The 27,678-nt window shown below is 36.0% G+C and overlaps 1 protein-coding gene across 6 annotated transcripts in view; it reads right to left on the reverse strand.

Annotated features, from left to right (window-relative positions):
- The window catches only part of ARHGAP29 (Rho GTPase activating protein 29), a 79,716-nt gene that overhangs the window by 7,893 nt on the left and 44,145 nt on the right, over nucleotides 1–27,678 (reverse strand). For all 6 annotated transcript variants that reach the window (XM_069573543.1, XM_069573635.1, XM_069573621.1 and 3 more), the window contains 12 exons: nucleotides 27,104–27,168; nucleotides 26,562–26,672; nucleotides 26,347–26,427; nucleotides 25,954–26,142; nucleotides 25,056–25,193; nucleotides 11,168–11,325; nucleotides 10,569–10,705; nucleotides 10,195–10,299; nucleotides 7,450–7,548; nucleotides 6,133–6,272; nucleotides 5,662–5,850; nucleotides 5,263–5,400 (listed from right to left, as the gene is read on the reverse strand). In XM_069573543.1, the coding sequence (XP_069429644.1) occupies nucleotides 5,263–5,400; nucleotides 5,662–5,850; nucleotides 6,133–6,272; nucleotides 7,450–7,548; nucleotides 10,195–10,299; nucleotides 10,569–10,705; nucleotides 11,168–11,325; nucleotides 25,056–25,193; nucleotides 25,954–26,142; nucleotides 26,347–26,427; nucleotides 26,562–26,672; nucleotides 27,104–27,168 (1,550 nt within the window). The remainder of the gene's footprint in view (nucleotides 1–5,262; nucleotides 5,401–5,661; nucleotides 5,851–6,132; nucleotides 6,273–7,449; nucleotides 7,549–10,194; nucleotides 10,300–10,568; nucleotides 10,706–11,167; nucleotides 11,326–25,055; nucleotides 25,194–25,953; nucleotides 26,143–26,346; nucleotides 26,428–26,561; nucleotides 26,673–27,103; nucleotides 27,169–27,678) is intronic.

Genomic DNA, 27,678 nt, shown 5'->3' on the forward strand with positions numbered 1-27,678 from the left:
ATTGAACCCATATCTCTGGCATCTTCTGCACTGGCAAGTAGATTCTTTACCACTGAGCCACCTGGGAAGACTGAAAGCTGGTAGTATTTGACCCCATTTATTTCCTCTCCCTGACTGACTAGAAGAAATAAAGGATGATTCATTGTGAGATTAAAAGTTATTTGAAAATACTGTCTCCATTTCTCAATTGAGAATCATATAAAATGTGGTTAAAGAGATATCAAAAGTTTCCTGGGCTAACATGGTACATCCAATTTGTACCTAATTTCTTTCCTTTCTACAATCCCACTGACATACAGTTAAGAGAACAGGGATGGAGACAAAAAACACTTCGCAAGCTGAAGAGGACATAAATATGTGCTGACTTAGCACTCCTAAGAAAGCTAAAATTCTAAACAGAGAATCAATATGATTTACCAGATCCTAAGGAGACTCTTGATGAAAGTGAAAGAGGAGAGTGAAAAGGTTGGCTTAAAGCTCAACATTCAGAAAACGAAGATCATGGCATCTGGTCCCATCACTTCATGGGAAATAGATGGGGAAACAGTGGAAACAGTGTCAGACTTTATTTTGGGGGGGCTCCAAAATCACTGCAGATGGTGACTGCAGCCATGAAATTAAAAGACGCTTACTCCTTGGAAGGAAAGTTATGACCAACCTAGATAGCATATTGAAAAGCAGAGACATTACTTTGGCAACAAAGGTCTGTCTAGTCTAGGCTATGATTTTTCCAGTGGTCATGTATGGATGTGAGAGTTGGATTGTGAAGAAAGCTGCTGCTACTGCTGCTGCTAAGTCGCTTCAGTTGTGTCCGACCCTGTGCGACCCCATAGACGGCAGCCCATGAGGCTCCTGCCGAAGAATTGATGCTTTTGAACTGTGGTGTTGGAGAAGACTCTTGAGAGTCCCTTGGACTGCAAGGAGATCCAAACAGTCCATTCTGAAGGAGATCAGCCCTGGGTGTTCTTTGGAAGGAATGATGCTAAAGCTGAAACTCCAGTGCTTTGGCCACCTCATGCGAAGAGTTAACTCATTGGAAAAGACTCTGATGATGGGAGGGATTGGGGGCAGGAGGAAAAGGGGATGACCGAGGATGAGATGGCTGGATGGCATCACCGACTCGATGGACGTAAGTTTGAGTGAACTCCAGGAGTTGGTGATGGACAGGGAGGCCTGGTGTGTTGCGATTCATGGGGTCGCAAAGAGTCAGACACGACTGAGCGACTGAACTGAACTGAAGGAGACTCTGCCTCTTGAGAAATCTGCATGCAGCTCAGAAAGCAACAGTTAGAACTGGACATGGAACAACAGACTGGTTCCAAATCAGGAAAGGAATATGTCAAGGCTATATACTGTCACCCGGCTTACTTAACTTATATGCAGAGTACATCATGAGACACACTGGGCTGGATGAAGCACAAGATGGAATCAAGATTGCTGGGAGAAATATCAATAACCTCAGATATGCAGACGACACCACCCTTATGGCAGAAAGCGAAGAAGAACTAAAGAGCCTCTTGATGAAAGTAAAAGAGAAGAGTGAAAAAGTTGGCTTAAAATTCAGAAAACTAAGATCATGGCATCTGATCTCATCACTTCAATGCAAATAGTTGGGAAAACAGTGGAAACAGTGTCAGACTTTATTTTTTGGGGCTCCAAAATCACTGCAGATGGTGACTGCAGCCATACAATTAAAAGACACTTGCTCCTTGGAAGAAAAGCTATGACCAACCTAGACAGTGTATTAAAAAGCAGGGACATTACTTTGCCAACAAAAGTCCATCTAGTTGAAGCTATGGTTTTTCCAATAGTCATGTATGGATGTGAGAGTTGGACTATAAAGAAAGCTGAGCGCCGAAGAACTGATGCTTTTGAACAGTGGTGTTGGAGAAGACTCTTGAGAGTCCCTTGAACTGCAAGGAGATCCAACCAGTCCATCCTAAAAGAAATCAGTCCTGACTATTCATTGGAAGGACTGATGCTGAAGCTGAAACTCCAATACTTTGGCCATGATGTGAAAAGCTGACTCATTTGAAAAGACCCTGATGCTGGGAAAGATTGAAGGTGGGAGAAGAAGGGGACAACAGAGGATGAGATGGTTGGATGGCATCACTGACCCAGTGGACATGATTTTCAGTAAACTTCGGGAGTTGGTGATGGACAGGGAGGCCTGGCATGCTGCAGTCTATGCGGTCGCAGAGTCAGACACGACTGAGCTGAACTGAAGGAAACTCAGGGATTGTCAGACTAGGTCCTCTAATTTGGGCAAAGAGTGAGCTATCCAAAAAGCATTAGAATTCTAGATCTTAGCCTCTAGTTCATGCTCCTGAGCAACCTCAGAAGACTGGAAATTTCTTCTCTGGGCAGTGTAAAACAGAGGGTCTCTGGAAGGGTAATGCCAAGCATAAGGAACAGGTGGGTAACTATCTTAAATAAGGATTTAGTGACTGCATGCCTGCTGAAGCCTTCTTACCTAACTAGGCTCCCAGAGTTCTGGAACCATACCCATAGGCAGGGAGACTCTTATCTGTGCTATTAGATTGGCCCACAAGCAGAGACCTAGACATACGAATGCCAGGTGTTTCCCAAACAGCCCTCTTAGATAACACTACACTCACTACAGTAAAGTTCAAAATCTTCAAAGTCTTCATGCATTCAAGAGTTTCCAGACAGTAGCACAGGGAACCATATTCAATATTCTGTGATAATCCATAATGGAAAGAATATAGAAAGAAAATATACATATATATATATGTAAAAACAGAATCACTTTGCAGGAATTAATACAACATTGTAGATCAATGATACTTCAATAAAATCTTTAAAATAGTTTACAATTAAAAAAGCTTCCAGAGAGATTTCAATTCCCAAAGCTTTCATTTTAAGGAGATAACTATAGAAGACAGAAATAAAAATAAATAGGAAAAAAACCAACTCAAAGGCCTATAACTCTGCTGTCAATATTGTGGCTGCTAGTCATATATGGCTACTGAGCAGGGGAATTATGGCTGTTCCAAACTGACATGAGCTCTAAATGAAAAATACACACCAGATTTCAAAGACCCAGTAAACTCCACAAAAGGTAAATAATTCATTAATTATTTAAAATTACTGATTAGATGCTCAGATACTTTCCATTTGTTAAATGAAATATTAAAATTTAACTTCACTGTTTCTTTTTATGTGGCTACTAAAAAATTAAATATTACATATAAAGCCCATATTATATTTTTATAGGACAGGGCTAGAAGCTGAGAAGAGAAAAAATTCTTAAAAAAAAAAAACTACGAATATTTCAGGTAGAAGAAATACTGCATTCAATAAAATAAAAAGAATGCTATAAAAGGGACAAAAAACTAGAATTCTTAGAATTAACACATGATCTCAGAAATGAAATAGTTTACAGTAGGAATGCAAGATAAAGCTGAGGGAATTTTTTAGACAGAATTAAAAGAAAACAAAAACAAAAGAAAGAAAGAATAGGGAAAAGGGAAGGAAGCTAGAGAACCAATGCAAGTTGTATCCAAATGCAAGTTCCAGAAAAAAAACACAGAGAAAATAGAGGGGAGAAATAGAGCAAGAAAACTAAAGTTCCACGAACTAAAGGACAACTAAGCAGAATGACAGAAACTGTGGAGTGCCTGAAAGAATGGATGAAAATACACCCATATCAAGGCATAGGCTGTGAAATTTGAGGATAGTGGATAGCAAAAGATTCTACAAGTTTTCAGAGTGAAAACAATAGGCTACATATAAATAGTTAGGAATGAGAAGGATTTTAGGCTTCAAAGAAAACAATTTTTAAAAATGCCTTCAAATTTTCAAAGAAAAATAATTTCCAGCCTAGAATATTATGACCTTCCTTACTACCCACTCTTCCATTCTTATTCAAGGAAGCAAAGTAAAGACATTTACAGATAAAACAGTTTCAAATGTTTAGTCTTAGTCCACTTTGCTCCAGGATGGCCCTGACCAAAACAGGAGAATAAATTAAAAACAAGAAGACATGACACAGAAGACAGGTGTTCCTCACAGAAGAGAGTGGAGAAGAGAGATCCCAGGATGACAGCTCTTCCCATATTAAAAAGGACCCAGAAGAACAGAGCTCCTGAGTTGGACACGTTGAGGACCAACATTACTATGCTCTCTGCAATTGTCGTCATTTTCACTCAAGGACAGAGCTTTACCCAAGGACAGAATGCAGCTGGCCCTGGCCCAGATCTTTTGAACTTGGCTTATCATGACAAAGTGCTGATTCTTCCTGCAACCCTTCCATGAGCTACTGCCTGAGACACTATGGCCACTTAATCCACCACAGCAGCATTTTTTTCAGACCTACTCCTGCAACAAGCGTGTACAAGAGTGAGCACAAAGAGAAAATATAAAGCACTTCACTGCTGACCACATTCCTGCTGACCTTGCAGTACTAAGCTTATAGGATATCCCTGACTGATGCCCCAACCATAGTGAACTTCATGTTCCCTGAATGCATTCACACCTCGATCACTAACCTCCCCCAATAGCTATTTTAAAATACCAGTGAAACTAAAGCCAAACCACTACTGAATCCTTCATATAACAGTGTGAATAGTAAACTTTCCTTAAACAGTTAGATTTATGCTTTCTACTCAGTTTTCTAGAACTTGATACATTCTGTTGTACATATATTGTGAGGCTTCCCTTGTGGCTCAGTTGGTAAAGAATCTGCCTTTAATGCAGGAGACCTGGGTTTGATCCCTGGATTGGGAAGATTCCCCTTGGAGAAGGAAATGGCAACCCACTCCAGTATTCTTGCTTGGGAAATCCCACAGGCAGAGCAGCCTGGAGGGCTACAGTCCATGAGGTTGCAAGAGTTGGACACAACTTTGTGGCTAAACCACTATTCCTAAATATATGAACAATATTTAGGAATACACAACAGGTATTGAAACAGTTAAGAAAAGACAGGGAGGTATTAACACGGTTACAAAACACCACTGGGTAGAGCTGCAGGCTGCAACTGTGGAGTGGCATATAGGGGCCTTCTACAAAGTACAGGAATATTCTATTTTAAGGAGCTAAGTGATGGAAATGAGGATTTTTATTATTATGGGTCTTTAACTTATACATACATTTTATACACTCTTTGATCTGTACTTTAATAATTGGAAAGATATTGATGTGGTTTATATCAATGAAAAATGTGTGCAGCAAACATTATCAGCAAATTGCAAATTGTATTTTTGCTCTGTTTAATGTAAGTTTCAATGGTAAAAACTTTACCTGTCGAAGGTATAATTTTAAGACATCACAGATATCATGTGAGCTAAATTCTGAAATGTCTACCAAGTGCATTCCATTTTCCAAGGCTTGACACAGTTTTTCAGTTTTGATTTTGTTTCCACATACACGATAAATTCCCTTGAGAAAAGAGAAAAAATTTTGCAAAAAATTCTGCTTCAGTACAAATGGTTAAATGCATATAGCTAAATATACTTTGATTCTTACTAATATTTTAGGAAAAAAACTAGGACCAAATAAGGTAATATTTTTCAAATAAATCTGAATAAATTCCGTTACTTAGTAAAAACTGAGAGCATTGTTCTCCTTTAGTGTATCCTTATGACTAGAACAAATCACATTTATGCTTTAAAATTATTAACTTTAAAAATTATAGTGTACCTGTAGACTCAAGGCTCTATTTTCAATCTCTGAGGCACACATTTTGAGTACAAAAGGGATGCCGTCTGGTTCCTTTTTTGCAATCTGTGTGAACTCTGCTCCAAATAAGTGCATTTTCCCCATAAGTTTCTGATGACCACAAATGATGACTAAATTTTCCAAACACTTTCGGTGACAAACAAGGAGACACTACAAGAAAATGACAGTTTAAAATGGTTAATTCACCTTAAATCTGTCCACAAAAGGACAAACTACAGGTAGAGTGATAAAATAACAAAAATGAGTTTAAAAGGTATTACTTGGGTTTGAAATACATTTGATAGCAAAATAAAATATAAAAGTATAGAAGGAACACTGTGGTTCAATTTTTTAAAAATATATTTGCAAAAGATCTTAACTGGTAAAATTAATATCAAAAATGTATAAAGCAAAAAGGATAAAAGGGCTAATATAATTTCAGAAAGATCTTACCTCTTCGCATTCAACACCCTGGAATACCACAATGCCTTCACAATCCCTGCACTTGGTGGGGGATCTCAGTTTGCGAAGTTTGTGAGTGAGAGCTGCCTTTGACATCAACGTTTTCTTAAAGGTTCCAAGAGAATTGGGTCCTTCCAACAGAAGCAGGGTAGTATACAAGAATGGTCAGCAGGACAGAAAAAATTATACCACATGATACTACACTTTAAAAGATTTTTAAATAAGATTACAAAAAGTTATGACTTTAGTCTGTAACATCAAAATAAGCACCAAATGTACAGATCCCTTATAAGGCACACATTCATCAAACATTTAAGCTATGAGTAAAAATCATCATCAAACCAGTAACATACTTCTAAATTACCATGGCACAAGGTTTCCAGAATTAGAAAATTTACAGTTATTAACAAGACCTTCATTTCACAGGCGCCATTACATTCTTAGAGAAGGACCTTATAAAAGTTTGGAAGAAAACTAGCTCTATGAGTTTAGTGTGTCAGGATTATTTGCATTAATGATAAAGCTATACTTGATTTATTATAAAATTACAGATAATAGTAGTTATCTATAAATATCCTACCAGAGGTCAGGTATTCTGTATTATTTTAGAAAATGATGCCAAAACAAGTATCGGGAGGTCTCAAGTGAAGCCATTAACGTAACTGACTGCTCTTTTATGTCCTTCCATATCCATAGATTTCCCTGCCCTCAAGAAGTACGTGTATTTTATTTACTTTTCCTGCCTAGCTTCTTACACTATTTCTTTTGAAGAGGATTTTCTCATATAGAAATTCTCAGAAACAGAATTTCTTCTGTACACTCTGAACAATTAAGTTGCTATAAAGTTTCTGAAAGATAAAAATATCTCGCCTTTTGGACTTCTCTGGTGGTCCAATGATTAAGAATCTGTGTTCCAAAGCAGGGGACGCAGGTTTGATCCCTGGTTGGGGGAACTAAGATCCCACATGCTATGGGGCAACTACCAAGCCCACATACCACAACTAAGACCCAATGCAGCCAAAAATAAATAAATATATTAAAAAAATATATCTAGCCTATTTGAGCATCACACCAACACATTTTAGCTCTAATAGTTTTCCTGCTTATTCTTATATTTTTATTTGTAACATTTGATTAATACACTATGAACTCATAAATAATTTGTTGGGATATATCTAAGTCAATATAATGCCTTTTGTTTAATACACAGTAAAGTAATTCTTTAAACCATACTACTTCTTCCTAATATTATGCAGTGCTACTGATTCAGCTAGTTTAGTGGAAATGTGATTCAGGTGAGAGTAATACCAGCTTCTGAAGGGGAGGGTGGCTCTCTTTCATCCAGATCATCTGCAGAAGACATGGTGCCACTGGATGGAGTTCGTGGAAGTTTTCGATGAAAGTCTCCTAAAAGAAAATTCATTGAGAGTTTAAGAAATGGGTAATGACAGCATTTTTTGAATAACGCAAGTCATGCTGTTTTATTAGCTACAGTTTCAACATTTGCTTCCATTCAGACTGTGGATACACAGGGTCCTAATACTTATTACTGAGAACAAAAGAGAATGAGCCAAATCTGACTTTTCCAAATAAATCTAAAACAAACTGAGGGTCACACATTCCAATGAGACCTCAATTGTCAACTTCTGATAGTGTTAGAGATTATAAACTCTATAAGAATAGAGAGTATTTTCTATTCAAGCCTTATATCTAATATCTGACGGAATAGTAAAGCTGTCATTACTTGTTTGTTGAATTAAGTGATAAAGAAATATAGTGTACCCTAAAGCTTTCTATAATAAAATATACAAAAATCTACAAACACAGCAATATAACAGTACCATCACATTTATGTTGCTAATAAGACAGGAGCCTGAGAACCAGGAACAATGATCCTGGCCAGGAGCTAAGAGTTCATGACATAAGTTGTCAGCCAAGGAACCTGCCAGTTGTCTCAAAGCGTGTTCGGAAGCAGCCCAACCAGGTAATGAGGTTTATTTGCTCCGTGCTGACCCTACAAACAGGGCTGTCTCTAAGTGAAAGTTTACATTTAACTCACGGCTTTGAGAGTCTTCAGTTCAGAGTTAGAAAGTACTTCACTAATTATTTAAACCACTTCCTCTCTCTCAAAAGATTCCTTCCCCTCTTCAAACTATGCTTAAAAGGTGGTCATCTAGTTTTTCTTTTGAATGTGTCCCCAAATGACTAAGAGATCATGAAGCCACATGTTCATTTTAAAACTACTGTAAAACAAGGGCTCCCAAGGTGACTCAGTGGTAAAGAATCCTCCTGCCAAGCAGGAGATAGAGTTTTGACGCCTGGGTTGGGAAGATCCCCTGGAATAGGGAATAGCAACCCACTTCAGTGTTCTTGCCTGATAAATCCCATGGACAGAGGAACCCAATGGGAAACACCCAATTCATGGGGTGGCAAAGACTCAGACACGACTTAGCAACTAAGCAGCGGCAGCAGCAGAAATTGTAAAAATGACTTCCTTTATTACTGAGCAGAAACCTACCACTTATAAATCCCAGCCCCAGTCACATGTCTCCTCACAAAGCACTCTGACTCTCATCCCTTTCCACTTCCAGTGTCTGAGGATGGCTGTCACAAGGCTATGTATGCATCCTTGGGTCTTTACACATTTATCATGTGACCAGATTCCAAGTTTTCATCTTTATCACATGAAGTCTTACAGGATTCCAAATAATTTAGGGCTTGCTCCAGACTGAGTCTAAGTTTATGGGAATAGCTAGAACCTGTTTTTATAAAGCTAATTATAAATATTCAGTTAAATAGTTAGTCTCACATCTCCAAAGTGTTCCTGAACAGCAATAATTTTAAAGTAGGCCTCAAACTAGTTGGTGACAACCTGCCTGTAAACCCCAGTGCTACACAGAAGTCATTTCTAACTTTAAAGTCAAAGATATATTTATATGAATAAAATTTCTGAACTATGTAGAACACCAAAGAAATACTCATTAGTCTTTTATTTTGAGGAAGGTTAAATCCTACAACGTATCTCCTGGAATGCCAAGATCCTAGGAGAAAGAAACTTAGCCAGGAAGAACAGGATTGGAGCAGTCTTTGGTAGAAGACTGAAGGAGAAAGAACATGGAAAGCAATAACCTCAAGGGTTCAAATGACCCATTCTTCTCTTGCTAGCTGTATTACAAGTCATTCTCTTTGAAGCCACTAAGAGAATTCAAAACATCTATTCTGCCTCTCTAAAGAGGATGAGATTATCTTTATCAAAGTACCTTAAAGCACATTTATAAAAAATGAGTAAGTTATCACAGGCACAAGAACTGGTATTCATTTTATGACTCATTACAGTGGTTAACTACAAAACAACCCAAAAGATAGAAGATAAATTATGTTCACAGAATGGAAAACTATACCGCATATAGCATAAAATAAAAGACAGTTTCTCACATATCAATAGGAATCTCAGATTCATAAAAGAGGTCACAAAAGAACAATATGATTCTGTCTGCCTAGTATTCCAAAGAGGGCAAAGCTCAACTACATGAATACTAAAATATTTAAAGTAGCCAGGGAAAGATTAACAAAATTCAGGATGATGGTTCATCTGGTGAGTGACAAGGCAAGGTTATCAAGGAGGTATACACAGGGGCCTTCTAATATACTCATAGTGTTTTGTTAGGCTAGGTGTTGAATATGTATGGGTTTGTTTTATGATTTTTATTTAAACTGTACATATACATGTACATATTTCTCTCTCTGAGACAGTTCATTATAAAAATAAGATAGTTATAAACAACAAGGATTTACTGTATAGCACAATGAACTATATTGAGTATCTTGTAATAAACTATAATGGAAAGGAATCCAAAAAGTATGTAGATATATACCTAAATATATGTATAACCTATTCACTTTGCTGGACATTTAAAACTAACACAATATTGCAAATTAACTATACTTCAATTAAAAAGAAAGAAAAAGGAAAATAAAGTAGCTAAGATATCCCCAAAAAGGAATCTTTTCATCTTTCACTGAATTTTCACTCCAGACTTAATACTTATGTACCTGGACTTATAGATTCAGAATCCAGAGATCTAGATTCACTGCTTCCCCCAGTGCTCTCAGAATCACTAAACATTCCAAATGTCCATGACCTTAGAAAAGACGGACCTTTAAGAAAAAAACAGTTAAAAGTCAAACTTGGCTACAGATGAATTTCATAAGGCAAAATACTGACATTATTTAAAATGAGACAAGTCAAACTTCTCTAACAGTGTGACACAGCTGGCAGGCACAGTGCTCACAACTATGATTAAAGCTTCATAAGGTTATAATTCAAGGCCTGATTTTTAAATGCCAGACCTGCAACTCATTTAATGATCACATTTAAACAACTTTAGCTTTCAAGAATTAGTTCTCTTTTTAGTGTGAAAAACTACCTGTTATGTCTGCACTGTTAGAGCATCTGTCCTCTTCAGTCTTATTAGAGTTGTCAGGAAGGCGTACAACGTCTTCTAAAGAGTCAGAAGGTCCGTATCCAGAAATGGGAGGACTGCTTAATTGTTTATTTACATTCCTAAGAAAACCCAAACAAAATTCTTCATACAGAAAAATGACAAATCATCAGCCCACTTTATTTTCAGAAATATCTGTTAATTTAACGAATAATTAAATAAACTAAATATTAAGAAACATATTATACAGTTGAACTTCTTAAAAGATGTGAACAAAACTTATTAATCATTTTTATTTATTACAGTTGAAACTTGAAAAAGAGGAGCAAAAATACAGTCAATTATTCATAACACGGTTAAACTTTTCAAGTATAACCTGTGTGGATTTCTAAATCTCAAATAGCTCTGTGTCAAAATGGAAAGCTTTACTCTAAGTCAATTACATCTTAAATATTTTAAAAATCCAGAAAGTTTTAAAGTTAATGCTGTCAGTGTTAGAAATGACACCACCTGACACCAGATAGTAAACTCAGCAATGAAGATTTTATATCGAGAAATAATTTCTTCTATATGTTAATTCTCACCCATCAACTTTCTCCTCTTCAGCTGAATTTGTAGCCCTGACAAACTCACTGTACTCTTGGCCTGGGTCATAGAGTTTGGCACTATCACAGAGAGATTGTAAATTGCTTGAGAGGGAGGCAGCCTGCAGGTGCTGCATCTGGAAGAGGTTAACTGTTACCTATGGTCACAAACAAAACAAAACAAAAAGGTAAAAGAGTCATGCTACAGAGAATGCTATGTACATACACATTTATTTCAAGTAACAGTACCAAGAAAAAGGCCACACAGTGAAGAATTCAACAGTGAATATCATTGTGAGCACACTATGTCACCTGACTTTGTACAAGGACTAAATTGGGGCAGGGGGGCGCGGAAAGTAGTTTTAATCAAGTATCTAGGATCAATCATTTCCAGCAAAGCTGGCTTTAATCTGAAAGGTTTAAAAACACAACCCATGCCCCTACAGGTTCACAATTTTAGGAGATGGATGTGTTTCTGATGATCCCAGCTTTGTACTCTAATGATCTGACCGTAACTGTCTACACTGAAAAACATGGAGGAAAAATTCCAATCAGAGCACTATTATTTTGAGTTTCACTTCTTCAATCCTACAAAAATAGAAATGCTTTATACTTATAATGTGTCCTACAGCACTCAGTTTTTATAATTAGGTACTATCTTGAATCTATTCAAAATAATTATTCCATTGAATTTCTACAAATGCCTAACATGCCTACTGTCACGACTGCCACTTATAGGAACAACAACAAAAATAAGCAGACAGTGTTTATAATATACCAGGTCCATCGTGAGAACTGTACATGAATTAACTACTCTCATGTTCATAAAAATCCAAGTTTTGGGTATATTACAGCAAATAAATTGATGAAATCCCAGTCCTCATATAAGAGTTTGCATTTTCCTGAGGGTGGGAGTTGAAGACAGAGGACAAATTAAGTAAGATAATTTCTGGTCCTGAAAACTGCTACAAACATGATACAAGATTGTCAGGTTATGGAATACGATCAGGTATGTGTTTGCAAAAGGGTACTTTTGATATGACAGTTTGGTGAACGACTCTCTGAGGAGGTAGTGTCTGAACTGGACCTGATATAACAGAGAACCAGTGAGAAGTTCCAGGGAGAAAATCAATACAAACAGAAGAGATAGTACAAAGACCCTAGGGCAAAAGTGAGTAAGAAAGAACCTGTCATGCGCAAGAAACAGATGAAAGGTCAGTATGGAGTTTCACTTTGAGATAAAGCCAAACAGGGAAGACGGCATCTAAACCAAGGTAAGGTACAACAGGAAGCCAGTGGAGGCTTCCCTGGTGACTCAGTCGGTAAAGAATCCACCCGCAGTGCGGGAGACCTGGGTTCGATCCCTGGGTTGGGAAGATCCCCTGGAGGAGGGTATGGCAAGCCACTCCAGTACTCTTGCCTGGAAAATCCCCATGGTTGGAGTCTGGAAGGCTGCAGTCCATGGGGCTGCAAAGAGTCAGACGGGACTGAGCGACTAAGTACAACATACAGCACAGCACAGGATTTGTAACATGATCTGACTTTTCTAAATGCCACTCCCACTTCTGTGCGGGAAATGTGAATGAATGCCAAATTTCGATCAGCTTAATGTTATTTCAAAGACTGCCATGTTTCCTCTTCATCTCTTTTGATTACCAGATGATATGTTGAACTTTTGATTAGACTCTAAGTCCTTTCCAAGGTAGATAGGCATTCTCCAAGGATAACTAGGAGTCAGCATAAATAGTATTTGAAAAGTGCACATAATAGAATCACTTGTTCCTCCTTCAAGTAACATGGGAAATTCAGATTGTGGATGGTAAAGTTTAAGTCCAACAATTAGCTGTAATTGGGAATTCTCTGGTTAATGGTAAACTGAACTGAATTCTCTTGATCCTAAAGGTAATTTTATGTCCATTTTTAATACTTTTTAATAAACTTTATGAATCTAGTTAGAAACACTAATTAAAAAAAGTCAAATAAATACACAGGCATAATCAATCAACTCATCCACTTAATGTTTGTCTATGCTGCTGCTGCTGCTGCTAAGTCGCTTCAGTCGTATCCAACTCTGTGCGACCCCATAGATGGCAGCCCATCAGGCTCCGCCGTCCCTGGGATTCTCCAGGCAAGAACACTGGAGTGGGTTGACATTTCCTTCTCCAATGCATGAAAGTGAAAAGTGAAAGTGAAGTCGCTCAGTCCTGTCCAACTCTTAGCAACCCCATGAACTGTAGCCTACCAGGCTTCTCCGCCCATGGGATTTTCCAGCCAAGAGTACTGGAATGGGTTGTCATTGCCTTCTCCGATGTTTGTCTATGGGTACTTATAAATAAAGCCTTATATGTACTGGAAGTCCAATCTTAAAATCTCTTTTCCCTAAATTATTCAGTCTTCTCCCTCACCTAACAGAAATGCTGAATACTGAAGTCCCCATGGGGCAGATCCTGCAGGACTTGCTGGGAATCTTCACTGGGGTGGCTCATGGGTACTTCAAAAGTCATCATGTCTCTAAGATCTTTTTGTCCCCTAATCCCCTCCTGAGTCTGGGACTTTGTCCTTTTCTTGTAGGTCCCCAATGAATAACAGCACAGTGGCCTAAGTGCTTCATAAAGGGTAAATAACCAAATGAATAGTAGTAGAAAGTGTTATCAGTCAAGGTCACACTGAAATCCTGCATGTTTTCTGTTACTGTTCACTCAAGAACAGAGGGTTTTCAACTCTATGCCCAGCTTTCATCATCTACATTTAATCTTTAGTTACCCCATGGGCATACAGATTAGCACAAATTTTTCTGAGAGTTGCTGAAATAGAGTATTTCATAATTTCCAATCAATGGGAAAAGTTTCTCTCATATACATTAGCAATAATCTAAAATTTTTTGTTCACTATTTCTGTCCCACATTTTTTAAAGAGATAAAATTTTCATGAATGTTCTTTCAAAGGAAAGGAAAACCTTTTGTGCTAATGTTTCCCATCCTTCAAAGTCCGTTAATTTAATTAGTCCTTTGGTAATTGGTTTGGTCATTTCTCCTTGTTCTCACAGTAATGCAATTTTTGGGGGCCAAGATACATGCATTCCAGGATCTTAGTTCCTAGACCAGGGATTGAACTCACTTCCCTCCTCGGTGAAAGCACGGAGTCCTAGCCACTCAACTGCCTGGAAATGCCCTAAGTAATGTAATTATCCTACATCTCATATCCTTCAACACTTCCTAATTCAATACAGAGTAATTCTTGATGTTTATGATGTAACTTACAATTTTGCTGGGACTGATTTATGTATTTTCCTTAAGATAGTGAGTGAATATAACTGAGTGTCCAGCATCTTTATATTTCAGATGACTTTGTTTTCTTTTCAATGATAGATGTAATAATAATAGATCCTAGAGTGAGAACAAAATTCTTTTGAAAACAATTTGAGAGATGGTGATGCAAAATAGTCACCAAAAATTCCCCAATTCTTCTCTGATGGAGAAGAAAACAAAGAAATCTGAGAAAATTATGGCTCTTACCTTGGGGGAAAAGCACCTACATTTAAGAACTGAATGCTGGATTTGGTATCTGCTTAGATTTGCATGTGAATGATGTCAAAGAGAAGGAGTAAAACTGATTAGACTGGTTCAAAAGAACTCCAGCTAATAAGAAATTCTGTTCACAAATATACATAGGGAGAAACTTCCCATAAACAGACTATACATTACATGCTGTAGTGATTTTCAGGAGTTTGTGTATTTGTTCAAGTTTGGGGAACTTGTACCTCAAAGTCTACTTCATACACGGATAAGTACTGCTCTACAATTTTTCAGATGTATTAATTCTCTCTCCCTAGATAAATGCTAAAACTCCTTGAGAGTGGGTATCTGTTGTATATTTCTTTTAAATAAATAGTAGGCAATAACAATAGTGGTATCATCATGCATATTATGACTCTAACGGCACAAAGTGAAGAGGAACTAAAGTGCTTCTTGATGAGGGTGAAAGAGGAGTGAAAAAGCTGGCTTGAAAGTCAACATTTAAAAAACTAAGAGCATGGCATTTTGTCCCAACACTTCATGGCAAATAGAAGGGAAAAAAGTGGAAACAGTGACAGATTTTACTTTCTTGGGCTCCAAAATCACTGCAGATGGTGACTGCAGGCATGAAATTAAAAGACACTTGCTCCTTGGAAGAAAAGCTATGAGAAACCGAGACAGCATATAAAGAGCAGAGACATCACTATGCTGACAAAGGTCCATATAGTTAAAGCTATGGTTTTTCCAGTAGTCAAGTATGGATGTTGAGAGTAGGACAATAAAGAAAGAAGGCTGAGCACCAAAGAACTGATACTTTCGAAGTGTGGTGCTGGAGAAGAGACCCTACTGAGTCCCTTGGACTCCAAGGAGATCAAACCAGTCAATCCTAAAGGAAATCAACCCTTTAGGTGGGTCCCTGAATATTCATTGGAAGGATGGATGCTGAAGCTGAAGCTCCAAAACTCTGGCCACCTAATGCAAAGACGTGGCTCACTGGAAAAGACCCTGATGCTGAGAAAGATTAAAGGCAAAAGAGAAGGGTGCAGCAGAGGATGAGATGGTTAGATAATATCACTGACTCAATGGACATGAATTTGAGCAAACTCCAAGAGATACTGGAAGACAGAGGAGGCTGGCACTTACAATCAATGGGGTCACAGAGAGTTGGGCATAACTTAGCAACTGAACAATAGGCATTAACAAGTACAAATGTTATATTCAAAATTGTGTGCTTAGTTGCTCAGTCATGTCCAACTCTTGCGACCCCACAGACTGCAGTCTGCCAGGCTCCATGGGATTCTCCAGGCAAGAATACTGAAATGGGTTGCCATGTCCTTCTCCAACAAAATTAGGTAACTTCTTATTTATATCACATCAAATTAAAAGAAATCATAATTGTTGGATCACCAAACAGCATCACTTTTTTAGATGGAGGCAGACAAATAACATTAAGCTCATGAGAGAACTCAAAACTATGTTATATGCAGTAGTCAGATTTGAGGGTATTTAGTCTGAAAAAAAATCCAGGGACAGATATTTAAAGTGCTATCTTGTGGAAGAGGGATTATATCAATATAGCACAACTTGAAAAGTCTACAAGAAAACCGATTTTTTTAAAGCTCAAAATACATGTCATACTAATTCTGGAGTTGTTCAAATCAAGGCTGGGTAATCATTCACAGCAAGATAGCATAGTATTTAGAAGCACCAGCTCTGAAGCCATTCTTCAAGTCTGGCTTTCCAACTTATATGGTGAGTGACTTTGATATCAAGTTGTTTATAACTACATTAAACATTTGTTTCCAAAAAAGTTAATGTGCAATAAATCTTGTAGGGGATCCTGTTCAAAATACAGATTCTGATATCAAAAGTCTAGGCCAAAATCCAAAATTCTGCATTCCTCATAGTACTTCCAAAGTAACGAGAATGTGACTGGTACAAGGAATACACTTGGAGAAGAAAGATTTTCTAAACTTTAGTTTCCTCATCAGTAAAATGGAGCTTAAAACAATTATAGTTACCCAATATGATTTGTGGTAATTAAATGAGTTAATGAAGACAAACAGCTCAATACACTGGCAAACACATAATCTTAACTATCATTAGCTATTGTTTGAGGTAAAAGGACTTGTGAAAGGTAAAAAGTTGGCTTAAATAACTTACACAGGAATTTTGAATCCTGGAATTTTGTAATTCTTTTAAATATTTTTATTAAAAATGACTCTGTAAATTAACCATATTAATTAATCAGAATTTGATAAACAAATGAGATATAATTTTAAACACCCAGAAATATTATAAGGAAGGTTTGTGATTCAAATGGAATAAGCTCACTTCCAAAGTCTCTCACTCAGTTTCCCTAAAAACCCTGGACAGAATGCATGGATTAGCTATCTGAGGGCTCTGAAAAGTAAATGGCAGCAAGTAGATTGTGGAAACAAACTACAAATCAAGTTTTGACCAATCCATGGTATGCTTCCTGTTATTTTTTTCCTGCTAGTATTTCCCAGTCAGTACACTACTCCTACTCAAATACATGTGACTGAAAGAGTTGGGGAAATTCTCTAGTTTCTTTTGTATGTTTGTCTTCTCTCTTGCCCCAAGCCCTAAGATGAAGTCCTGTGGCAGTGTGAGTGAGGGCAGTAGCAGCAGAACAGACGTCTAAAGCTAGGGAATTCTTTTCTGTAACTGTAGTCTGAAGAGTGAGGAGTCTGAAATTCCTGTTGTTTCTTTCTCTTTATCCTTCCCCAACTCAGCTCTCAAAGCAGCAGACTAGGCTGACTTCAGTTTCCCAGCCAGAAGGCCTCGAAGGGAGTCCTTAGTTGAAGAGTGAACCTAGCTGGATCAAAAGCCTGCTAAACTTTTTAAGAATCAACACTCAATACAGGTTATAAAGAAAACCCAGAGTCACATAAGGTAATACTGAAATTGCCTAAGATATCATCCAAAATTACTTGTCATACAAAGAACTGGGACAATCTCAACAACTCATAAGAAAAAAGACAAACAGATACCAACACTGAGATGACTCAGCTATTTGAATTATCACAGACTTTAAAGCAGATATTATTACATTTCAAGCAGTAAGGGCCAACAATATCAAAATGTGGAAAGACTGAAGTCTCAGCAGAGAATTTGAAGACATAAAAAAGAAACAAGAGGAAATTTTACTACTAAAAAAATATCCAAAACAAAAAAAAAAAAATCAGTGGATTGACTGTATGGAAAAATGGAGATAACAACAAAAAAAGTCACTGAGCTTGAAGAAAGATCAGTAGAACAACATAAACAATCAGGAGAAAAAAAGATTGGGGGAAAAAAGGTCCTACATGTGGGATAATAACAAAAGGTCTGTCATTTGAGTCTTTAGGGTCTTAGAGGAAGACGAGGGACTGTTACCAAAAAAAAAAAAATCTGAAGGAAAAATAGCCAAATACTTCTTACACATTGCAAGAGTTAAATCTGTAGATCTAAGAACAGGAGAAACTCAACAAAAGTCACATCCAAATACATTGTAATCAAACTGCTGAAACCCAAAGACAAAGAAAAATTTTTGCAAGCAGACAAAGAAAAACAACATGCTCCATATTAGGGGAACAATGATTCAAGTTTCTATGCATAGAAATTCTGGATGCCAGAGGCAGTGGAATAACATTTTTATAAATAAAGTGTTAAAAGAACTGAATTCTAAATTCAGTGAAAATATCCTTCATGCATGAAGATGAAATAGACATTCTCAGATGAGAGACAACCAAGAGAGTTCATCACCAGTAGACCAACTATAAAATAAATGGTAAAAGAAGTTCTTTGGACAAAAGAGAAATTATATGGGAGAGAAGATGGAACCTCAGAGTGAAAGAATAATAACAGAAATGGTAAATATCTGGATAAATTCAAAGACTAGTTTTATTCTCTTAAACTCTCTAAACTTTGAGACTTCTGAAAACCAAAATTGTGAGTTTGTCTGGTAAGGTTTTCAATGTATGCAGATCATACAACAACGTATGTAGATATCAACCACAACAAAAAATGAATAAAATAACTTATATGGTGGTATAGTTCTTACATTCCATTTGAACTTGGTAAAATATTAGTTCAAAGTAAACTGAAAATGCAGCCATTATAATCTTAGTGCAGCCATTTAAAGAAAAAACACTATACAAATGAACAGATATAGTCAAAGACCCAATAGATGTATTAAAATATATACAATAAATTAAACTTTAGAAAATCATTTTAGATAAATTAAAATATAATTCTAGTATATAAATAAAACATTAAATTAAGTCTATAATAAATAAATTAAATAGATCAATTAAAATGTAATTCTAAAAAATTGTTGATCCATACAAAAAAGGCATCAAAAGAGAAACAGATGAAGGGAAACATAAGGTACAAAGAGAAAACAAAAAACAGTAGGCCTAAATTTGCACATATATTTAACATTAAATATAAATGGTCTAACCATTCCACTCAAAAGACGGAGATTTTTAAAAGGTCAACACTGAACACTATGCTACAATAACTTTATGTAAAATACATGTTTAAGTTAAAAGTGAAAGAATAGAAAAAGATACACCATGCTAAAAATGCTCAAAAGAAACCTTAACTACTTCTATCAATATTAAATAATGTAGAGTAAAAGGCAAGAAAAATTACCAGGATAAAAAGACACATTTCATAAAGATAAAAGGACCAATTCACCAAGAATATATAATAATCATTAGTGTATATAAGCAATTGAGACATTCAAAATATATAAAGGAAAAACTGAAAGAATTAAAAATATATAGTATGCTAAAAACGTCAAAACTCCTTTCTCAGTAATTGACAGAAACAAAAAGTAAATCGTCAAAGATATGGAAGAAATAAATAATACCATAAACCAAGAGGAACTAATCTACATTTATAGGTTACTCCAGCCAACCACAGCAGAATATACGTTCTTTCAAGTGAATACATGAACAGTACCAAGATAAAGTATTTGTTTCACTATAACAGAATTAAACTAGAAATCAATATCAGGAAAATGTCCAGGAAATCCTCAAATAATTAGAAATTAAACAAGCTTCTACAATATCCACAGGTAAAATCAAAGTCTTGAGGAAAATTAGAAAATATTTTGAATTGTATAAAAATGAAAATCCAAATTCAAAATTTGTGGGATGTAGATAAGCAGTGCTTAGAGAGAAATTAAAATCATTAACTATTTATATTAAAAAAGTAGAGAGGTCTTGATGAACAATCTAAGTTTCTACCTTTAAGAAACTAAAAGGAAAACTAAAAGCAAAATAAACCTAAAGTAAGCAGAAAGGAACAAAAAAAGCAGAAAAAAAATTTAAGAAGAAAAGTAGAGAAAAACCAATGAAAGCTAAAGCTGTCTCTCAGAAAAGATCAACAAAATTTATAAACCTCTAGGCAGACTAACCAAAGAGAGAGGAAGTGAGAGAGAAGGCACAAATTACCAACATCAGGGAGGAAAGAGAGGATATCATTACAGCTCAATGAGACACTGAAAGGTTAAGAGTTATAAACAACACTAAATACACACTAAACAACACATAAATACAATAACTTAGATGAAAGGGTGGAACTAATTCCGCAAACGACCAAAGTTCACGTAAAAAAGAACTAATTCAAACAGGCCTCTATCAAAAGAAACTGAATACACAGGGAAAGATTTTCCAAAAAAATGAAAACTCGAAGCCAACTACTTCCACCAGGAAATGCCACAAAACATTTAAAGAAATAACACCAATTCTATACAATCTCTTCCAGAAAATAAAATAGGAAGCAACACTTCCCAACTCATTTTATGAGGTCAGAATTACCCTGATTCCAAAATCAGATAAAGGCAGTATAAGACAAAAAAAAGTAAACAAAAACATAATACTAATATCTTTCATAAACAGAGTAGAAAAAACTATTCAACAAAATATCAGCAAATTGAATTCAGCAATTTATAAAAGGAACAATGTGTCACAAACAAAAGTGGCTTATCCCAAGAATGCAAGGATAGATCAAAACTTAAATATCAGTATCAGTATTATGAAGTAACTCATCATATTAACAGACTGAAGAAGAAAAACTCTATTATCACATCAAGTGATGCAAAAAAAAATAATCATATGACAAAACCCAATATTTTCATGACAAAATTCTCACAATTAGAAAAAAATTGAAATTCTTTAACATGATAAAAGGTATCTTCAAAAAATAACAAATCTTACAGGGACTTCTCTGGTGGCCCAGTGGCTAAGACTCTGCATTGCCAGTGCAGGGGGCCTGGGTCTGCTCCTTGTTCGGGGAACCATTTCCCACCTGCCTCAACTAAGAGTTCACATGCCACAACTAAAGAGACCTCATGATTGAAGGCAAAAGGAGAAGAGGGCGGCAGAAGATGAGATGGGTAGACAGACTCGCCGACTTAATGGACATGAATTTGAGCAAACTGTGGGAGACAGTGAAAGATAGGGAAGCCTGGCGTGTTGCAGTCCATGGGGTCACAGACAGTCAGACATGACTTAGCAACTGAACAACACACCACAACGAAGATTGAGGATCCCTCATGCTGCAACTAGGACCCTGTGCAGCCAAATAGATTAATTAAAAGTAAGTATTTTAAAAAACCCTACAGCTATCATGTTTAATGGTGAGAGACTAAGTGTTTTCTTCCTAAGATTAAGACAAAGATGTCTTATCTCACCACTTCTATTCAACGATGAATTTTAATATCTAGCCAGTGTAATAAGGAAAAAAAAAGGAACAGAGTTTGGAAAGAAAGAAAACTGTCCCTATTTGCAGAAAACATGATTTTTTTATGTAAGAAAACCCTATGATTCTGCAAAAAAAGCTCCTAAAAGTAATAAGTGAGTTTAGCATGGTTGCAAAATACAAGATCAAGATATGAAAATAACTCATATTTTTCAATAGTAACAATGAACAACTGAATTTGAAATTAAATAAGCATGTGTGTATGCATAGATATATATACACATGTACACAAATATCATGTACTTGTATCAGATTAACAATGAACCCCTCAAATAAATAAATACTTACATACATAGGTTTAAATCTAACAAAACATGGGAAAGAAACATTAAAAACTACAAAGTGCTGATTAAAAATAATATACACCTAAATAAATGGAGACACATACTGTGTTCATGGATTGGAGAACTCTATACATAGTTATGTATGGATGTGAGAGTTGGACTGTGAAGAAGGCTGAGCGCCAAAGAATTGATGCTTTTGAACTGGGGTGTTGGAGAAGACTCTTGAGAGTCCCTTGGACTGCAAGGAGATCCAACCAGTCCATTCTGAAGGAGATCAGCCCTGGGATTTCTTTGGAAGGAATGATGCTAAAGCTGAAACTCCAGTACTTTGGCCACCTCATGCCAAGAGTTGACTCATTGGAAAAGACTCTGATGCTCGAGCAATTGGGGGCAGGAGGAGAAGGGGACGACAGAGGATGAGATGGCTGGATGGCATCATGGACTTGATGGACGTGAGTCTGAGTGAACTCCGGGAGTTGGTGATGGACAGGGAGGCCTGGCATGCTGCAATTCACGGGGTCCCAAAGAGTCGAACACGACTATGTGACTGAACTGCACTGATACATAGTTAGGATGATACATATATAGTCAATTCTCCCTAAGCTGAATTTAATGCAATTCCGATTCAAATGTTAGCAAGATTTTTTTTTTTGTAGATACAGACACACTGATTCTAACATTTTTATAAAAGAGTTAAATACTCAAAACAATTCTGAAAAGAATAAAACTGGAAGACTTATAGTAACATAGTAACTGATTTTAAGACTTTGCTAGACAACACCAGTAATCAATATAGTAGTGTTCTGACAAAAGGATAGATACATATATATTATATATCCACAGAACAAAATAGAGAATCTAGAAATAGAACTAAAAAATATGGTCAATTGAATGTTGACAAAGGTTCAAAGGCAATTCAATGGTGACGATTCACTGGTGATGATACAATGTCTTCAACAAATGGTAATAGAACAGCAAACAAGTATTAATCACCTTTTTTATTTTCTGTATTTTATGATCATTTAATATCTTTAAAAACTTGCTGACTGGGGACTTCTGTTCCTCTGAATGCTAGCCAATTCTTAGCTGGGGACACACATGTCTTTCACATGTAACTCCAACCATCTCTAACTCTCACATACCAAGCCAGTATTTTCCCCTGCCCTAAATTATTCCAGGTCAGGTATCAATTCCTATTCCCTGTTTCAGGCCATCCTTATTCCCCAAAGCCCACTGGAATAACTCAAACTAGACAATCCTATATTGCTTATCCTGTCCTACCTAGATTTTCCCTCAGAAACCCTAATAAAGGCTTCATATTTGCTTCTCCCCTCCCGCATACTTCTACTTCACCAATCCTGGTACCTTCTCTTAGGAAATCTAGGTAATCCATTTTTCAATGACACTGACCTCTCCATGCCAACATTCAGTCACCACTATAAAATAAAAGTTCCATGAGTATAATTTTCACATGACATCCATATGCAAAAAATGAACTTCAATTTATACTTCACTTTATAAAAAATTAACTCAAAATGGATCATTTCTCAATATCAAACTATAAAATTTTTATAGAAAACCAAAGAAGTCTTTGAGATCTTGGGTTAGATAAAGCACTCTTAGGTATCATCCAAGAGCATGACTCATTAAGGAGAAACTGTTAAGTAAGATTCCATCAAAATTAAAACTTTTGTTCCCTGACACTGCTAAAAGAATAAAGAGAAGCTTCAAACTGGAAGACAATATATGCAAGCTCAACAATAAGAAAATAACTCAATCCAAAAGAACAGGCAAAACAGAGATTGCACACTTACCCTTTAAAAGATGCTCTATATCATAAGTCATTCTCAAAACAAAATCACTACCACTACATACCTAAGGACAGCTAAAACATAAAACCAACAACTGACAAGTGCTGTGAAGGATGCAGAACAACTGCAGCTCTCACAGGTTGCTAGTTACAATGGAAAACTCTAAAAACAGTTTGGCGACTTCTCACAAAATCAAACATTTACCGTACCACCCAGTAATCTCACTCCTCGGTGTTTACCCCAGAAATGTAAAACTTACATTCACACAAAAACTGTAAATGAATATTCATAGTAACTCTATTCTTAATTACCCCAAACTGCAACTGTCCAATTGGTGAATGGATCAACACTGCGGTATATCCACACAGTGGACTACTACTCAGCAATAAAAAGAAATGAATTATTGATACATGCATAACACTGATGAATCTCAAAAGCATTATGCTGAGTGAAAGAAGCCAGTCTTCAAAAGATACATATTATAATTCAATTTATGGGACATTGTGGAAAAGATCAAACTACAGAGATGGAGTACAGATCAATACTTGCCAGGGGGATAAGGGATAGGTGGAGAGTGTGACTACAAATGGGTACCATGAGGAAATTTTATTGGAGTGATAGAATTATTTCGAATCCTAACTGCGATGGTAGTGATTACAGAAATTTATATATGCTTTAAAACTTGTGAAACGTATGCCAAAAACAAGTACAGTCATCCCTCAGTATCTAAGAGAATTGTTTCCAGGACCACTCATGGATACAAAAAACCCACGGATGCATAAGTTCCTTATATAAAATGGCACTGTATTTGCATGTAAATTAGGCATAACCTTCTACAGACTTTAAATCTTCTCTAGATTATTTATAATACCTAATGCTATGCAAACAGTTATTAAATATAATTAAATGCTATGTAGATAGTTACCAATGCAGACAAATTCAAGTTTTGCTTTTTTGGAAGTTTCTGGAAATCTTTTTTCCCCTGAATACTCTCAAGCTACAGTTGGCTGAATCCACTCATGTAGAACCCATGAATATGGAAAGTTGACTGCATTTTGCACATAAATTTTTAATAAAAGCCATTTTAAAGAGATACATGAATGTCTTGTCTTCAAATAAACCATTGGGTTCAATTTCAATATTTAGTTTACTCAAATTCTGGAGAACAGATCTCACTGTGCTGATAGATGTTTCAGGGATTAAATCCATTTTGTTAGTCAACCCAAGAAAGAGTGGCTTACAGGCAATTTCAAACATTCACCCTTCAATTTTAACCAAACAAATCATCAATCCATGGAGAAGAGAATAGATAAGAGCTCAAACCACATACTAGAATTAAAAACTGAGAGTCAACTTTCAAACTCTAAACTTTCCTATAATCTCAGAAATTAAATCCTGTAAGAATTGCAACTCATCAAGTATTCTAGAGGTTATACAGTCTGTATATCTACAGATGTACAGACTTAATTTTTTTTCTCTTTGAAATACTGAAGAAATTACTTACAGCTTTAAGGGTAAGATCACACTGGAAAACAAGTTTACGGAGTTGTGTTAAAATTTCTCTTTTGGTATTTTCTAGATCATTTCGTCTTTCTTCAACATTTGTCACACACACTTTGTAGAGTTCATTTGCTTCTTCTACCTTTAGGAGTTATCAGAGAAAAAAGTGACGCTGGTTCACTGAATCTGTATTTTAAAATAAATATACTTATTCTAGTAAAGCTCAATTTAAATGATTGAAATGGCTTATGCATGAAAGTTCTGAAACATTCTATGTTTTAGATAGAATATTCCTAAAGAGAAATATTCTGTTTTGGTCAGCAATTCAAGGACAACTGACTTCTATGAATAGTTAAGCATAATTTACAATTAGTACACTGTCTATAAAATAAATGTCCATTAATAAACTTTTCTATTGATATTTACCATTTCCTATAATCTTCTTACAGAATTTATCAATTATATTTCATGAATATTAATAATACAAAGCTTCTGCCTAGTCTTGCTAGCAGGTACTAGAATAAGTACACATATATAGCCAGTTGCCTAAATGGTGAACCTCCTGAACAACCAAGCAGAAAATATTAAACGATTGCCCTGAGATACTTTCTTCACAAATAAACCCCAATATTCAAAATATAAGCAAAAATCTCTTAGCAGAGTGGTTCTCAAAGTGTGGATCCCCAGCAGCAACAGCAGCAGCAGTCCTGGGCACTTCTCTGAGATCCAAGTTGTCTGGGGCCAACTCCAGACCTACTAAATCAGAAATTCTGAGGACATGGCCCAGCAGTTTGTTTTGACAAGTCTTCCAGGTGGTCCTGATGAAGGTTAAAATTTGAGAACTGAAGCCTTAGCAGATTATTGCTAATTCAATAGTAACAAATAACAAAAAAGATGATTACTTTTTGAAGAGCTTCCTCTTCCAGCCTTCGCTTCTTTTCTAGCTGCCTATTGAGATTTTTTACTAATCCACTACTTGAGCTCAGATGTTCTTCTTCTGCACGAAACATGGAAGATTTTGCTTTTTCATATTCATCTTGACGTTGCATACACAACAATTTTGCCTTTTTAAGAGCAGTCTCTGTTTCAAGCTACACAGAATAAAAAAGAGTATTAAATACAAAATAAGAAAAAGCCTAATGTACAAGTCTCTTTAGCATATTCAGCAAGACAGTTATGACTGCATTTTAGATAAACTATAGAATAAGATATGCATCTTCCCAGGGTATATATGCTGACAGACTGCTCATGATTTTCAGATGTTCACAAATAGATGAAACTATTATAATACTAACCATTTTATTTTGCTCCTGCTTCCAAAGTTCTTTTATTTCTTTCCTTTGCTTTTCCATTTCATTTTTCCTCCCAAGCAGAGGCTGCCAAGGGCATTTTAAAACAACAACAACAAAAAAAAAAAAAAAAAAAGAAGAAGAGAGAGAAAAAAGCTGTTTTCTAAAGGTACACTGCTGTTTAAAAAAATAAGAAGTATAGTGTATATATAAATTTTTACCTGCACAAATTTGTTGGCTTGAAGAGCTGCAATTGTTTGTTGTAAAAGGTGACTACTCTCTATATCATTAAGAAGGGCATTGGTAAATAAAGACTGCAGTGGCATAAACTCCTAGAATTTAAAATTGAAAAGAAAATTTTCCAATAGAAATGTACTAGAGGTCTAGATCCTCCCCCGTTATCTTTCTTCAAAAAAAGAAATTTTTAAGTTTAAATTTTTTTCAGAAAAATGACTATTCATAAGTATGACCATATGAAAAAATACTGAAGAAAATTAATAATAAGTAATTCTTAAACTAGTCAGCAAAATTAGTAGCTAACAAGATAATTAATATTCATATATATATAAAACTGTAAATTTCTTAGCTTCTTCATAATGAGTATCTCTGTAAGTTTATAAAGATTTTATCTTGTCAATAAAAAGGTTATTTAGCATTCAAGTTCTTTCCTATATTAAGGACAAAATTTTCTGATTTTACATGGTATTATCAGGAGCTGAGTAATCGCTTGGTATAAAACCCTAGTAGTTCACTGACCACCTACCTGTAGTCCAATGTTAGTTCTAGTTGCCTCTGCCAACTTAACAATATTTCTAGTGGACTCCAATTCTGAAAAGGTCAAAGAAGGCATCAGAAGGTAAGTCCAATTTACTTTTTCTTCTCCATACTCTAAAATTATCTGTAATCCCCCAATTAAAGTGAAAGTGAAGTCGATCAGTCGTGTCCTACTCTTTGCGACCCCATGGACTGTAGCCTACCAGCTTCCTCTGTCCATGGGATTTTCCAGGCAATAGTCCTGGAGTGGATTGCCATTTCCTTCTCCAGGGGATCTTCCCAACCCAGGGATAGAAGCTGGGTCTCCCGCATTGTAGACAGATGCTTTACCATCTGAGCCACCAGGGAATTTTTTTAAAATTCCCCAATTAAAAAGTGATCACAAATACTACCTTGCATCATGGTATGAAGCTATGATTCTTAATTGAAATTATTCATCAAAATCAACTGGGAAACTTTCAAAATACACTTGCATAGATTTCACCTCTCTAGGGGACTGGGGCCTATGCCTGTTTATTATCTGTTTCTAAGGCTATTTAGATGAATCTGATGGGCATCCCATAT

The sequence above is a fragment of the Ovis canadensis genome, chromosome 1, assembly GCF_042477335.2.
Source record: "Ovis canadensis isolate MfBH-ARS-UI-01 breed Bighorn chromosome 1, ARS-UI_OviCan_v2, whole genome shotgun sequence".
NCBI classification, from domain to species: Eukaryota; Metazoa; Chordata; class Mammalia; order Artiodactyla; family Bovidae; genus Ovis; species Ovis canadensis.